The 16,011-nt window shown below is 42.1% G+C and overlaps 1 protein-coding gene across 3 annotated transcripts; it reads right to left on the bottom strand.

Annotated features, from left to right (window-relative positions):
- Nucleotides 1–495: 495 nt before the first annotated feature.
- On the bottom strand, nucleotides 496–14,105 carry LOC111949533 (polymerase delta-interacting protein 2). 3 transcript variants are annotated; one of them, XM_023966797.2, is made up of 11 exons: nucleotides 13,874–14,105; nucleotides 5,490–5,571; nucleotides 5,041–5,138; nucleotides 4,818–4,917; nucleotides 4,632–4,707; nucleotides 4,255–4,362; nucleotides 3,301–3,437; nucleotides 2,896–2,922; nucleotides 2,611–2,736; nucleotides 2,255–2,334; nucleotides 496–1,829 (listed from the first exon to the last, which is right to left on the bottom strand). In XM_023966797.2, exons 1-11 carry the CDS (start codon nucleotides 14,053–14,055, stop codon nucleotides 1,715–1,717), a joined length of 1,131 nt encoding a protein of 376 aa, XP_023822565.1. In that variant the 5' UTR covers nucleotides 14,056–14,105; the 3' UTR covers nucleotides 496–1,714. The 3 variants fall into 3 exon arrangements, with proteins under 3 accessions (XP_023822565.1, XP_023822563.1, XP_023822564.1); XM_023966795.2 differs by having other exon boundaries at nucleotides 3,301–3,446; nucleotides 13,874–14,103; XM_023966796.2 differs by having other exon boundaries at nucleotides 3,301–3,446; nucleotides 5,490–5,565; nucleotides 13,874–14,102.
- Between the last annotated feature and the right edge of the window lie 1,906 nt (nucleotides 14,106–16,011).

Raw genomic sequence — 16,011 nt, 5'->3', positions numbered from 1 at the left:
GACACTTATAGCAACACTATATGCTTTATGTCAGCTGAGCTAGTTGCCCTATTCAAATGCATTAGAAAATATTAAATTAATTTTCATAGTGTAGGCTCATGATGGCTTCAAAAACTCAAATCTGAGTGATTGCCTGTGGTTATCATGGAACTGGTTTTCTTTCAGTTATGAGGCTTCTAGATGACCAGTAAGAGGGGGAGGGGGGTGTCCTTTTATGCTGAGTGCACACAGATCCATTTCTCAGCTGCACCATCAGCCAAAATGCCCCACTCTCCTGCAAGGATAGACCATGTTTCCCAAACTCGGTCCAAGGAGTGCACGTTTTGGTTTTTGCCTTCATTCTCAAAGCTTGACAATACATTGAATCAGCTGTGTAGTTCTAGGGCAAAACCAAACTCAACGTGCACCACTTGGGGTCCAGAGGACTGAGTTTGAAAAACCCTGGGGTAGACAAACACTGTCCATTTGCTTATCAATACAGTAAATACCTGACCATTTCTTTAAAATGTACATTTATTTTTCTTTACAACTTTGTCACGGAACATCATTACACACAGTCATTTCAAATCACCTATCAAAAAGGTTTGTTTCTTCCCTTAACAAGGCAAAAATCTAACTTTTGAGACTTCAACCCACAGAGCTGACTCAAAGGGTTGGATACTACAGACTCGAGCAGCATAGCACCCAGTCAGTCTCCCAGACACCTCCCTCACCAACACACACACCACGGTCAAATAACAATATGAAATGTTCAGATCTAAATACATTGGTGTGGAACAGCCACGATTCTCCGTCATGTAGAATGAGGAACCATGTCTGCTCTATGCATGCTATTCCTACCTGAAACAGATCACTCTCCTGAACCCGGCCCTCATATCAGACAAACCTACAGTTGGTAACATCAATGGGGGTCACTACGACATCCTTAGCTCACTGACTCCTCCTGTATTCACTTTCTTGTTCCGTTCAATGGTAACATCCCTAACAGCAACCTATTCCCTATATGGTGCACTTTATAGGGAATAGGGTGCCATTTAAGACATAACCAAGGTTCTCTTTTCTACACGTTTCACCACAGGCCACACCAGGGAGGCTCAAAGTGACAGACAAGCCAAACAGGCACAGCAGAGTCATTTGCATAATACTATACATCAGAGAGCAACATGAGGTCTAGACTTGACTGAGGTCTCTTAAAAGAGTAGGGCTCCTATTGGACACGTTCTATTTGGCTTTAGTAAAGTCCTTCCGATGGGTTCCCACCAGGTCCGCTGATTTGAACTATTTAGAAACACCAATAAAGTACACCAAGGGAGCCTGGCTTTAGACGTTTACCTCTGGGTCAAGCGACTATGGCTGAGAGAAACAATTGGAATAATTCATTCCCACTCCTCATAATAATAATAATAATAAATGCAAATACCATCAGTGCTCACCGTGCCATTCTGCCTACGCAGAACGATCTCAAGCAACAACCTCTGTGACTGATCGCTTGTCCTTCTCCTTCCCAGTAAAAAGCATAAGTTTTCATTCGCTACAAGTGTTGGGAGGCCATTTTTTGTCCCTTTTCATTGAACATCTCATTTCAATTTGCTCAAATAAATAAGTTTCTTAATCTCAACGAGGAAGAAGTAGCAGAGGAAGGGGTTGATCCGTTCCTAAGGATGGCTTGGCTGTTCGACTGCGCTGAGGGACGTGGCCCTGCTGCTGCGTTGCCTCAGAAGGTGTAGCCAGCAGGGGGAGCCTTGTCATCCTTGTTGCTCTCCAGGGAAAACGGGGGAATGCGCACATCAAAGTGGGAGCCGTCCGTCCTCTCGATGCGGAACGTTCCCCTGCACACAGAGCATCATTAGAATCTTGACCATCACCATCACACCTCTGTACTAAATGTAAGAAAGGTTGTTGACGTTATTTCTTTTTGACGTCGGAAAGCTTGAGTTACTCTTGCGTTTACCCCTGCGTTTAAGATTGTTTACTTGCCTGTAAACCTGTGCAAGATTCACTCAAACGTCAATCAGTATTTCCTGTTTCCCCAGCTTATTTTTTTACCACAAGGACCAGGTACAAATAGCAAAACCGGTTTAATAAGTCATTCTTAGACCAGAACATCCATGAACCTGCATTACTGGTACAGCAGTGTGTGCTGCTTCTACCACCCACAGCAAGACGTTTACCACAGCAATACTCGTGTTTATAATGCAGTTCCTTTGTCATGTTACTGTGTGTAGTAGCCACGGGTAAGCTGGGAAGTACTTACCACATGTGTCCACTGGGTGCTTGAAGGGAAACATGGCTGCTGTACTGGAAGGCTGGCTGCTCTTTGGACAACACTGGTTCCTGGGGACAAAAACGATTGGTTATGGCCTCTACTCAGTCGTGGAGGTGACATACTGTATGAGTGGCTGTGTCATACATGCTTCCTCTGTCCTTGTTCCCCTTGAAGCTCATTGGAGGTTGCCTGAAGGGACCTTAGATCCTCTCATCCAATTGGCTTGGAGAGGAATTGAGGAAACAAGGACAGAGGAAGCAAGTATTTTGCCAGCTAGTAACGGTTTCAGACACAGCCATTGAGTGTTTGTAATTCCATTGTGTGGAGGCGGTTGTACTACCGACCCGGCCTACGACCCCCCGTCCCCGGACCGTCTCCAGGGTGCCTGATAGGCTGAAGATCCTCCAGTGTCTCTCCCTCAGTTGCACCACCTCACTGCCCATGTTCTCCAGGCGGATGCAGTACCGCCACTGTGAGAGACACACATTTTGGTGAATTTGGTACACATTATGTCGCCGTTCTGACGGTCTACATTTGTATCCTCGACTGGATATACGAGGCCTACATCATACATTGGTAAAAGTTCAAATTATTTGTCCTTTTTCAGGGAATTGTAAAAAGTAACTCACCCAATACACATGAGAATTTTGAGCATCCTGAGAAAGAAAATACTGTATTTATTCTTTGTGCGCAGGTAGATTCAAGCTCATAAGAATCACACAGCAGAGTGGGAGGACTCAGGGACGAGCAGAACATTATTGAAAGAGCTCATTGTACCGTGTATACTATTTATTTGATAGGAACTGACCCAATTAAAACACTGTGGCTTTCTCTCAATGTCTTAACCTGTCCTCCCCTTCATCTGCACTGATTGAAAAAGACTCGAGGTGAAAACAATATGGTGGAAGCTACTCATTACACTGGCTTTCACCAGGTCAGTTCTTCCAGATCAGTGCAATAAAAAGAAGTGGCAATGAGAGGACCGATTTTTTTGAGAAAGAGCCTCACAGTCCCAACAGTGACATCGTCCTTACCCTCATGCCCATGTAGAAGGGGATGACGGTGACCCGGATGTTCTCCGTCGTCTCTCTGTGCACGTCGGACAGCTCCAGCCAGGGATGGTTCTTCTCCTGCCATGCCTTCAGAGTGTCCCTCGCACTGAACGGGGGAGCTGGGGTGGCTGGACACACAGGACACTTGGTTTACAGTCGTATACACTTGTGAATGCTCACAAAATAACTGGATATATTGTATACTAGATATATACAGTACCTGTGAATGTAAAATAAAAACATCTGAACACTTTATAGTACTACTGAATGTTTTTTGAAACTGAAAAATTGTATACTTCATAGAAGTTAATTTGTGAATATTCCCAAAAATAACTGGAAATGTACACTGAGTTTAGAAAACATTAAGGACTTCTGCTCTTTCCATGACAGACTGACCAGGTGAATCCAGATGAAAGCTATGATCCCTTCTTGATGTCACTTGTTAAATCCACTTCAAATCAGTGATGAATCAGATGAAGGGGAGGAGACGGGTTAAAGAAGGATTTTTAAGCCGAGACAATTGAGACATTGATTGTGTATGTGTGTCATTCCGAGGGAGAATGGGCAAGTCAAAAGATTTAAGTGCCTTTGATAGAGGGATGGTAGTAGGTGCCAGGCGCACCGGTGTGTGTCAAGAACTACAATGCTGCTGGATTTTTCACACGCAACATTTTCCCATGTCTATGAAGAATGGTCGACCACCCAAAGGACATCCAGCCAACTTGACAACTGTGGGAAGCATTAGGGTCAACATGGGCCAGCATCCCTGTGGAACGATTGACACCTTGTAGAGTCCCTGCCCTGACAAATAGGGACTGTTCTGAAGGCAAAGGGGGGGGTGCAACTCAATATTAGGAAAGTGTTCTCAGTTTATACTATGCTGTATAGTGAAATGATACGTGGAAACTGGAAAACAGCGAGTGGCTGGTCACTTACTTTTGTCAGGGTTGAACATGAGGAAGCGCTCAAACAGCTCGTGCTGGATGGGGACCTGCTCTGTGGAGTTGTAGGGCAGGATGTCTTCATGACTCACATAGTCCAGACCTGAAACACACACAATGACAGCCAGGCAGAATGGCAGTCAGGAGGGAGGCTGGCAGGGACAGAAGTAGTACAAGGAAGTAACTAGGGTAGTAATGCAAAATCACCTGGAAGCCAAAATTATATACACACACTGACAGTGCCATTTGCGGATAAGAACTCCAAAAAAATCTATTATTTTAAAACACTGCTAGACAATTGTCCTGCTCGAAACTAAAATAAAGCATGTAGCCATTTACTTCCCAGGGAGCAGCAGATCATGTGTCATTTACCTGGGATGGCATAGAGGGCTCTGCTGTCGTCATGGTTCGCCAGGAACGTCACTGCTTCGGTCTGAGACCTCTGAGACTGTCAACACAACAGGAGAAACAACTAGAAGACTGGCAGATGTCATCATTTAGGCAGAGTCAGTATGTACAGTGCGAACATTGCATTGGTAGTGTTCAGCGGTAACGTACTATGTGAGGGCAGTCCCGCGTGTCGATGAGGACCTGGTAGTAGGTATGAGTTCTCCCCTTCACCTCCTTTGACCCATGAGAACCAGGAGGCTCTGGCTTGCTGAGGGACAGAGCATGGGTGTTAAAAATAATAAGACAAATTACCCATTCAAATCAACATAGAACACACATCAACAAAATAAATAAAACTCCTGGCCCTACCGCTGAGAGACGTGATACGCACCTGTCAGACATGGGAGGAATGATATCCCGGTCATAGATACGGGCGTGCCAGGGGAACAACACGATCCCTCTGTAGCCAAACACACTATGAAGGAAGAGCTGAGGAGAGAACATGGAGAAACATAGACTTGAGGTCGGAAAGAACTTTGTGACAAGGGCAACTACAGTATACATACACCGGACCACATAAACCTAGGACTATTGTACAGGGCCACCATTCACCGATGACCGGTTTTCCCAGACACAGATTATGAATAGTCCCAGACTAAAAAGCAAACGCAATGACAAACCTTTTTTTTGTCCAAAATTAGGCATAATCTGTGTCTGGGAATCAAGCCGGCCCCTAATGTTTAGGCCTATGACAGTGAGGCAAAAGATGATGAGGAGGGAAGGCCAGGACCAATAGTTCTGGTCTGGGTGGGTAAAGCGGCACGGCGCTGTCTCTCTTACCTGGCCCGTTTCATATTTGCCGTGCTGCTTCAGCGCCTCAAACACTCCCACCGTCTCCAGAACCTTCCCCTCCGGCCTGTTCCTGCCAAACACAGGCCACACTATGACAAACTGGAGCAAAATCACATCACACCAGGTGCTCACAGGTCCACCCGAACACCCGAGATCCGACCCAGCTCCTATTTGTTAACCAGAAGAGCAACTTGGCTGATAAACATATTTTTTTTGTCACTCTGGTCCAAATCAAGTCTGGTGTTATTGACTGTACGTCTGCTTTGCTTTATCTTGGCCAGGTCGCAGTTGTATATGAGAACTTGTTCTCAACTGGCCTACCTGGTTAAATAAAGGTGAAATAAAATAAATAAAGCTAGGGTACAGGTCTAGGTCTGGTTGTCATCGGGTCCAGTCGGGTTGGGTCTGACTGTTCCCCTTGTTTTATTTAATTTAAATGATCAGGTCCAGGTCTGATCGTCCTTGGGTCCAACTGTATGGAGCCAAGTAGACCTGTACATCACACTGTATAACTACATTAGTCTCAAATAGCCAAGTGTTGCAGCAGCTTGGAAATGGAACCTAGTACACACAATACACAACATGAGCACTGAGATGACAGGAACACACGGGTCACCTCCTAGTCAACCCCTTGGACTAAAGCTTCATCTCAATCACAAATCAGACAAGAACGAATAAAAACACATCGATTTATCAAAATTCAAACAAACATAAATACCAAGTCTAATCTCGTCATTCCCTTTGACTCTTCACTGAATTATTATCAACAAGGTACTGGGAGCAACAGCTGGCTGTGTTCAAGTCCCTCATACATTTATGGATCTGTTCTTCAAAACATGGGGGGGTGATATTGCGTGGCTCCTCAATACATCCATATTATTATCAGAAGGTATGGAGGTGGAAGAGCTCTGCCCGAAGGCTTGTATGTTCGTCAGCTGCGTTGGCGATTACTGGCAGAGGTTCTCCCTTGGATTATTATACTGGTCACTGACAAGAAAGCACAACCAGGCTGGTGAAATGCCATAACAAATACTTTGTTAAAACAATGGAGGGTCAGATCGTTAACATGTTTCCTCATTTCATGGAGACTTCATCATAACAAAAATAAGTTCTCATTCATGGAGAAAAGGTGAGAACAGGACAGTAATATCTTACATAAAGGGTTACATAAACTAGTCCGAATTACAAGCTGGTGCTGGATCGGTCTGCCAATTGCTAACCTTCTGGGCTCCATGTCAACGCAGGCCCTCCACGTTTACTCCCTTGGCATGAGGGGCGCAAAGGAAATTGGACCCATTTACTCTGTGCTGGCTCAAGCCAACCAGCTCTCTTGTATAATCAACAGCAGATAGGCCCAAAGCTCTCTACGTTCTTCCACTCAGACAAAAAGTGAACTAGCTAATATAGGCCAGATATGTTGCCAACTTTCTACTAGTGTTCCAATGTCACGTTTTCTAGATAAGTGGCTTAGTGTACATGTAGGTCTACACTCGAGGTCTTCACGGGTCCAACCAGACACCTGACACCCGAGTGGGCCTAGGTCCGAAATTCTAACTTTTCGCTCGGGTCAGGTCCTGTTTGATTGTCATCGGGTCTCTGGAACTACAGCTGATACACCCAAGTGGACCCGACCACAGCTCTGTACAGCCCATAGCATATGTATTTTATGCTAATAAAGTGCATTTATTGACTTACAGAAGGCCTAGCCAACATATAGATCTATTCGTTTATCAGCCTGGCTGCTCTTCTGGTTAACTAAATGTTGTCACTCGGGTCTGGTCCAGCAGCTAGGGCTGACCCCATTTAGTAGACTGGTTGATTGTTTGGGCGATAATCTCGGTCCACCAACAGCCTTCTATAGTCGAGCAGTAGCAAAGAAAAAAGTGTGTACTAGACACCTCTGATTCGCATCTGTCTGCGTGGAATAATCCATTGTTGAGGCCGTGGGAATGGCACAGTCCATCACTAAGATGTGCCTGTGAATTTGTATATGGTTATATTACGTAAGAACAATGGTGCAAATAATATTTTATAACAAATGCGCTTTCTCCCGCATTGGATAGCGGTCACTGTCCGTGGTTCTGAAACACATTGGTGCGCTGTTGAATTGGCGCATTTTCCTAGACCATGTTGCTATGTGCATAAAATCTAAGTTACCCAGCATATTGGTGTTGAGAATAGAGGTCGACCGATTATGATTTTTCAACGCCAATACCGATACCGATTATTGGAGGACCAAAAAAAGCCGATACCGATTAATCGGCCAATTTTTTTTTGATTTATTTGTAATAATGACAATTACAACAATACTGAATGAACACTTATTTTAACTTAATATAATATATCAATAAAATCAATTTAGCCACAAGTAAATAATGAAACATGTTCAATTTGGTTTAAATAATGCAAAAACAAAGTGTTGGAGAAGAAAGTAAAAGTGCAATATGTGCCATGTAAGAAAGCTAAGGTTTCAGTTCCTTGCTCAGAACATATGAAAGCTGGTGGTTCCTGTTAACATGAGTCTTCAATATTCCCAGGTAAGAAGTTTTAGGTTGTAGTTATTATAGGACTATTTCCCTCTATACCATTGTATTTCATTAACCTTTGACTATTGGATGTTCTTATAGGCACTTTAGTATTGCAAGTGTAACATTATAGCTTCCGTCCCTCTCCTCGCTCCTCCCTGGGCTCGAACCAGCAACACATCAACAACCACCACCCTCGAAGCAGCGTTACCCATGCAGAGCAAGGGGAACAACTACTAGAAGGCTCAGAGCGAGTGACGTTTGAAACGCTATTAGCGCGCGCTAACTAGCTAGCCATTTCACTTCGGTTACACCAGCCTCATCTCGGGAGTTGATAGGCTTGAAGTCATAAACCGCGCAATGCTTGACGCACAACGAAGAGCTGCTGACAAAACGCACGAAAGTGCTGTTTGAATGAATGTTTACGCGCCTGCTTCTGCCTACCACCGCTCAGTCAGATACTTAGAGAATTGTATGCTTGTATGCTCAGTCAGATTATATGCAACGCAGGACACGCTAGATAATATCTAGTAATATTATCAACCATGTGTAGTTAACTAGTGGTTATGATTGATTGTTTTTTATAAGATAAGTTTAATGCTAGCTATCAACTTACCTTGGCTTACTGCATTCGCGTAACAGGCAGTCTCCTTGTGGAGTGCAACGAGAGAGAGGCAGGTCGTTATTGCGTTGGACTAGTTAACTGTAAGGTTGCAAGATTGTATCCCCGAGCTGACAAGGTGAAAATCTGTCGTTCTGCCCCTGAACGAGGCAGTTAACCCACCGTTCCTAGGCCGTCATTGAAAATAAGAATGTGTTCTTAACTGACTTGCCTAGTTAAATAAAGATATATTTAAAAAAATATATATATATTTTTTAAATAAATAAAAAATAATAATAAATAAAATAAAAATATGCAATCGGCGCCCAAAAATACAGATTTCCGATTGTTATGAAAACTTGAAATCGGCCATTCCGATTAATCGGTCGACCTCTAGTTGAGAACAATACGGTGGAGGCAGCAGACGGGAAGACAGTCCTTGCCTTAATTGTCTAAGAGGAAACTCCAATTTAATTAGGTGTATAATCAATAGCCAAACTGTTAAATGTACCTGGCTTCATAAATTATCCATATACATCTACAGAAATAAGACAGATCCTGTTTCTGTTGCCTGTTTAATTGCCACAAATTTGGCAGTGTCTGTCTTTGCTATGCTGTAATAAAAGCTTTACACTTTCAGCCTCTCAGGTATCATTTATTTAGCGTTGCTTACACTTACAAATTGTAAGAAATTATATTAATAATAATAACCCTCCCTTTTCTTGATCTCCTTATTGTTATTACTATTATGATCATTTTAATAACAATAAAAAATAATGTTATCATTAGTATAGCAGCCTTCTATAACCACCGTTGAGCTGTAGGCCTCAGAACACCTCCAGTTCAGTCTTAATAGCGTAACTTACTTAGGCCTCTATTTCAATACTTCTATAGACTACAGTAGTGTATCAATCAAAAATGAACTTGTTCATGTCGTCGCACAGCATACGAGTCACTCATGATTTGAAAGGCAATCAAGGATTTTAGTTTCACAATAAAATTAATTATGCGACCCTTGAATAATTAGTGTACATAAATAAACCATTCCATTTTGGAAATTGCATTCACGAATGAATGCGACTGCTTTTAGTCTTTGCTGTAATAAAGGCTTTACAAAAAAAAATTGTTACAGAATCTCTGGTATGTTTATAGTTTATACAGTGTTGATTATATTGTTCAAAATGGTCAGGGAAATGATATTGTAATCTAACAGCACCCGTTTGGCATACATAATATGCACTTGCTACTTACCTTTTTCTTGAGCTCCAGTATTTTCCACAACTAGTCAAAATTATTCCACACATCCGACTTCCCCTTCACCTCCTGAACAACCAGTAAACATTCCCGTTTATTTGCCATGTCCTCAGCATCCATTAAGCTGTCACGTGTTACGATATTTTGTAGTTTGTTAAAGCATATCATAATTGGTCATAGGTCAGGCCCTATTGGTCCCGTGCATGCAATGCATACATGTGTCATGTGAAGAGAGCAAGGGTCGAGGGAAAAGAAGATGTTTTTCCTAAACAAATGAGGGATTTCGGTGCAGTATAACAAGAGACTGGTAGCAGCAGCCGTTATGTGCGTGTATAATGTATGTACAGTATACAGTGAATTCGGAAAGTATTCAGACCCCTTGACTTTTTCCACATTTTGCTTTGTTACAGCCTTATTCTAAAATGGATTAAATTAATGACAAGTGAACCGGTTTAGAAATGTTTGCTAATTTATTCTGAATAAAAAACAGAATATCTTATTTACATAAGTATTCAGACCCTTTGCTATGAGACTCAAAATTGAGCTCAGGTGCATTCTGTTTCCATTGATCATCCTTGAGATGTTTCTACAACTTGACTGGAGTCCACCTGTGGTAAATTCAATTGATTGAACATGATGTGGAAAGGCACACACCTGTCTATATAAGGACCCACAGTTGACAGTGCATTTTCAGAGCAAAAACCAAGCCATGGGGTTGAAGGAAGTGTCCGAGACAGGATTGTGTCGAGGCACAGATCTGGGGAAGGGTACCAAAACATGTCTACATTGAATGTCCAAGAACACAGTGGTCTCCATCATTCTGAAATGGAAGAGGTTTGGAACCACCAAGACTCTACCTGGAGCTGGCCGCCCGGCCAAACGGGGGAGAAGGACCTTGGTCAGGGAGGTGACCAAGAATCCGATGATCACTCTTGACAGAGCTCTAGAGTTCCGCTGTGAATGGGAGAACCTTGCAGAAGGACAACCATCACCGTAGCACTCCACCAATCAGGCCTTTATGATAGAGTGGCCAAATGGAAGCCATGCCTCAGTAAAATGCTCATGACAGCCCGCTTCGAGTTTGCCAAGAGGCACCTAAAGGACTCTGACCATGAGATACAAGATTCTCTGGTCTGATGAAACCAAGATTGAACTCTTTGGCCTGAATGCCAAGCATCATGTCTGGAGGAAACCCGACACCATCCCTACCGTGAAGCATGGTGGTGGCAGCATCATGCTGTGGAGACATTTTTCAGCGGCAGGGAATGGGAGACTAGTCAGGATCGAGGGAAAGATGAATGGAACAATGTACAGAGAGATCCTTGATGAAAACCTGTTCCAGAGTGCTCAGGACCTCAGACTGGGGCAAAGGGTCACCCTCCAACAGGACAACGACCCTCAGCACACAGCCAAGAATGCAGGAGTGGCTTTGGGACAGGTCTCTGGATGTCCTTGAGCGGCCCAGCCAGAGCCCGGACTTGAACCCAATCAAATATCTGGAGAGACCTGAAAATAGCTGTGCAGCAACACTCCCCATCCAACCTGACAGAGATTGAGAGGATCTGCAGAGAAGAATGGGGGAAACTCCCCAAATTCAGGTGTACCAAGCTTGTAGCGTCATACCCAAGACGCAAGGCTGTAATCACTGCCAAATGTGCTTCAACAAAGTACTGAGTAAAGGATCTGAATACTTATGTAAATGTGATATTTCATTTCTTATATACATACATACACATTTGCAACAAACAAAAATGTTTAACTGTTTTTGCTTTGTCATTATGGGGTTGTGTCCAGATTTAGGTGGGAAAGAAACAATTAAATCAATTTTAGAATAAGGCTGTAACATATCAAAATGTGGAAAAAGGGAAGGGGTCTGAATACTTTCAGAATGCACTGTGTGTGTGTGTGTGTGTGTGTGTGTGTGTGTGTGTGTGTGTGCTAAGGTGCAGAGAATGAGAGCAGGTGATCAGTTCAGTTCAAGTGTTCAGCTGTCTGATGGCTTGTAGATAGCTAGACTCCGAGACAGTTTCTATGAATACTGAAAATATGCACAGCTCTGCTTGCAAGTTAAGCTGCGTGTGTTATCAAGCACAACAAAGTGCCAACATATGACACTGTTTGATATGGAAGTTGGGATTTACTAAAAACAAATTGATTTGTCTGACAACAGGAACTTGTGCAATGTGACAATCATCGTTGCTCTAGGCAACATATCTGCCAATCATATATTATAGCTAGGCACTTTCCTGTAAGTTCAGTTCTGCAAGTTTCTATCCAAGCTGACTTCTTGCCAAGTGTTGCGCAATCATGGTTAACTTTATCAGAGCATTCATTTTCCTACATTAGCTAGCGAGATTACACACAACCAGTCAAAAGTTGACATCTACTCATTCAAAGATATTTATTTTTTACAATTTTCAACATTGTAGAATAGTGAAGACATCAAACTATGAAATAACATGTTATCATGTAGTAAGCAAAAAAATTCTGTTAACCAAATCAAAATGGGTATTTTATATTTGAGATTCTTCAAAGTAGCCACCTTTTGCCTTGATGCCAGCTTTGCACACACTTGGCATTCTCTCAACCAGCTTCATGAGTTAGTCACCTGGCATGCATTTAATTTTAAAAGTTAATTTGCGCCAATCAGTTATGTTGTGACAAGGTAGGGGTGCTATACAGAAGCTAGCCCTATTTGGTAAAAGACTAAGTCCATATTATGGCAATAACAGCTCAAATAAGCAAAGAGAAATGACAGTCCATCATTACTTTATGACATGAAGGTCAGTTAATCTGAAAATGTAAACAACTTTGAACATTTCTTCAAGTGCAGTTACAAAAACCATCCAGTGATTTGATGAAACTGGCTCTCATGAGGACCGCCACAGGAAAGGAAGACCCAGAGTTACCTCTGCTGCAGAGGATAAGTTCATTAGAGTTACCAGCCTCAGAAATTGCAGCTCAAATAAATGTTTCAGAGTTCAAGTAACAGACATCTCAAAAGCAACTGTTCAGAGGAGACTGCATGAATCAGGCCTTCATGGTCAAATTGCTGCACACAAACCACTACTAAAAAGGACCAATAAGAAGAAGAGACTTGCTTGTGCCAGGAAACATGAGCAATGGACATTAGACCGGTGGAAAACTGTCCTTTGATCTGATGATTCCAAATTTGAAATTTTTGGTTCCAACCACCGTGTCTTTGTGAGATGCAGAGTACGTGACCAGATCATCTCTGCATATGTGGTTCCGACCCTGAAGCATGGAGGAGGAGCTGTGATGGTGCTTTGCTGGTGACATTGTCCGATTTATTTAGAATTCAAGGCACACTTAACCAGCATGGCTACCACAGCATTCTGCACCAATACTACATCCTATCTGGTTTGCGCTTAGTGGGACTATAATTTGTTTTTCAACAGAACAATGACCCAACACACCTCCAGACTGTGTAAGGGCTATTTGACCAAGAAGGAGAGTGATGGAGTGCTGCATCAGAATACCTGGCCTCCAATCACTCCTTCAAGACTGTTGGAAAAGCATTCCAGGTGAAGCTGATTGAGATAATGCCAAGAGTGTGCAATGGTGTCATCAAGGCAAAGGGTGGCTACTTTGAAGAATCTCAAATATATTTGGATTGGTTTAACACTTTTTTTGGTTACTACATGAATCCATATGTATTATTTCATAGTTGATGTCTTCACTATTATTCTACAATGTAGAACATAGTAATAAAAACCCTTGAATGAGAAGGTGTCCAAACTTTTGACTGGTAACGTTACTGTATGAGAGGGAGAACTTAAGTGTATTGCTTGTAAACTCAGCCAGGTAGCTATAGCTAGCTTAACTAGCGGTCAATCTTATAGTTAGCGACGGCAGCTAAAGTAGTGGAGGCATGGCAGCATCAATGATGCAGCATTCAAGACAGTGGACAAACTTGCTAACTTACATTAGCTAGCTAGCTAGAACACGTTAGCTTAGAAGGTACCCCTTACCGTGACGACATGAACCTCATCTGCTGAATGTTGGGCAATCCACATGCTAAACATGGTAACCGGGGTCTCTTCACCTCAAGTCCACTACTCCCTTCAATAATACCCAATATTCTATGTGTGTGTTTCTTGTTGTATTTACTGACAACAGTCAGAAACCCTCGTCGTATTGCACAAGCAGCCATCTTTCCTACTTCTGCACATGAACGCCGAGGCTCACGTGTATAAAAGCGTGCGAATTTCAAAGTTGATTTAAAGGTACAATGCAGCCGTTTTTATCTCAATATCAAATAATTTCTGGGTAACAATAAAGTACCTTACAATCAAAGAGAAACTTCTCAAGCAAGAATTGAACTAGGACTGTCTATGGGGTGTTCTTAGAGGGGAGTGGAAAACGTAAAACTAGCTGTTTTTGGCAAAGAGGTTTGGAAATCTCTTGTTGGTCTATTAAAGAATTTACTGCAAAACTCCATCCCACCGCAACAGCCCACCACTAAAAGGGCATTATTATAATTGTTCACAATTTCACAGTATTATGCCAACCTTATAGTGTGGAAATATGTAAATAAAACACAAGTATATCACCTTTTTGACTGCCCTGGGCCTTTAAAAAGTTTAATTTTAGCATTGGCACACGATTTGGGATGAAAGTTTAGGCGGCCACATAACGTCACATAGCGATCTGATTATAATGACCAATAATCGTTCATCTTGCGTTTGCCTATTAATTTAATATTTGCATATGTACCCTCCCACTCTAGAATGAGAGAGGGGCTTTTTCTGTCAAAAACACATCTTGCCCTAAGCTACTAACGTTAGCTAGCTGTATATATATATAAACATTAAAAAGTACTTAAATGAATGTCAAATTCCGTTACCGTTCTACTGTGTGGAAATAAAAATAATGACAGATCTTTTGATTACTCATATTTTCATCATGGACAACATGCAAAGTGAAGCTTCAGCTTTCAATAATGTGTTGCCTTGAATTCACCTGGTGCCATCGACAACACAGACCTCAGTCAAGGAAGTCAGAAAAAAAGTTACTACCGAGTGAGAATGATGGTTTAACTTACTTTCAGTCCTTTGCTGTGAATCATTCATTCATACACAGGTAAAAAGACTAACGTTATATTTCACTGCACCTATCCGCTGTATGTGACATTTTTTTGTTCAACTGTATCAAGTTGTTTGCTTTGCTAGCTTTAACGAACATCGTTAGACTCCAGCCACCCAAGCCATAGACTGTTCTCTCTGCTTCCGCACGGCAAGCGGTACTGGTGCATCAAGTCTGACAACAACAGGCTCCTTAACAGCTTCTATCCCCAAGCCATAATACTGCTAAATAGCGAACAAAATGACTATTTACCCTTGTATAAAAAAATATATATAAAAAAACACTTTCTATGCACACTCACAGGACACGCACACTGACACTCCAACACACACACATTTATATTGACTCTACACTCACATACAATCTTCATTTACGCTGCTGCTACTGTTTATCATACATCATGCCTAGTCACCTTACCCCTATACATATCTACCTCTATCACTCCAGTCTCCCTGCACATTGTAAATATGGTATAGGAACTGACCCTGTATCATAGCTTATTACTTTCTCATGTTCATCTTATATATATTTGTCGTGTTTTTGTTCTACCTTTTGTTATTTTAGTACTACGTTGATATTGAATACTGCATTGTTGGGTTTAGAACTTGCAAGAAAAACATTTCACTGTACTTGTGCACGTGACTTTAAAACTTGAAACTTTTTGTTCACCCTCGTTGATTCACAGATGGAGCAGAGGCAGATTTATAGTTAGTCAGCTATCTGCATATTATTGGTTAGTTAGCTAGCTGACAAGCAGCTGCATACTATACTGGTTTCCACTAGATGGCACAAACACAAAGTCAAAATTGGCTAGAAGAATTCATGAAAACTTAAAAGGAATTTACGGTTAGGCACAAGGTTAGGTTTAAAATCACATTTTAAGAAGAACATTTTATGGCAGGGTTTATGGCTGTGGTAACTAGTGACGACCCTGCATACTAGCTAGTTAGCCTTACGTTAGCTGGGTTAATGTTGATTGCTCATGCGTTTGCTACCATCATCTTTGTCATTATTCTCAATGTTT

Source organism: Salvelinus sp. IW2-2015, linkage group LG22 (assembly GCF_002910315.2).
Source record: "Salvelinus sp. IW2-2015 linkage group LG22, ASM291031v2, whole genome shotgun sequence".
NCBI classification, from domain to species: domain Eukaryota; kingdom Metazoa; phylum Chordata; class Actinopteri; order Salmoniformes; family Salmonidae; genus Salvelinus; species Salvelinus sp. IW2-2015.
This window is presented reverse-complemented; position numbering and strand designations above follow the sequence as displayed.

Coding starts and splice junctions, on each gene's coding strand:
- LOC111949533 (XM_023966795.2), bottom strand. CDS start 14,055: ATGGCTGCTTGTGCAATACGACGAGGGTTTCTGACTGTTGTCAGTAAA. Junction 4,363..4,631: donor AGCCCTCTATGCCATCCCAG/GTAAATGACACA, acceptor TGTGTGTTTCAG/GTCTGGACTATGTGAGTCAT. Junction 3,447..4,254: donor CATGTTCAACCCTGACAAAA/GTAAGTGACCAG, acceptor CTGTGTGTCCAG/CCACCCCAGCTCCCCCGTTC.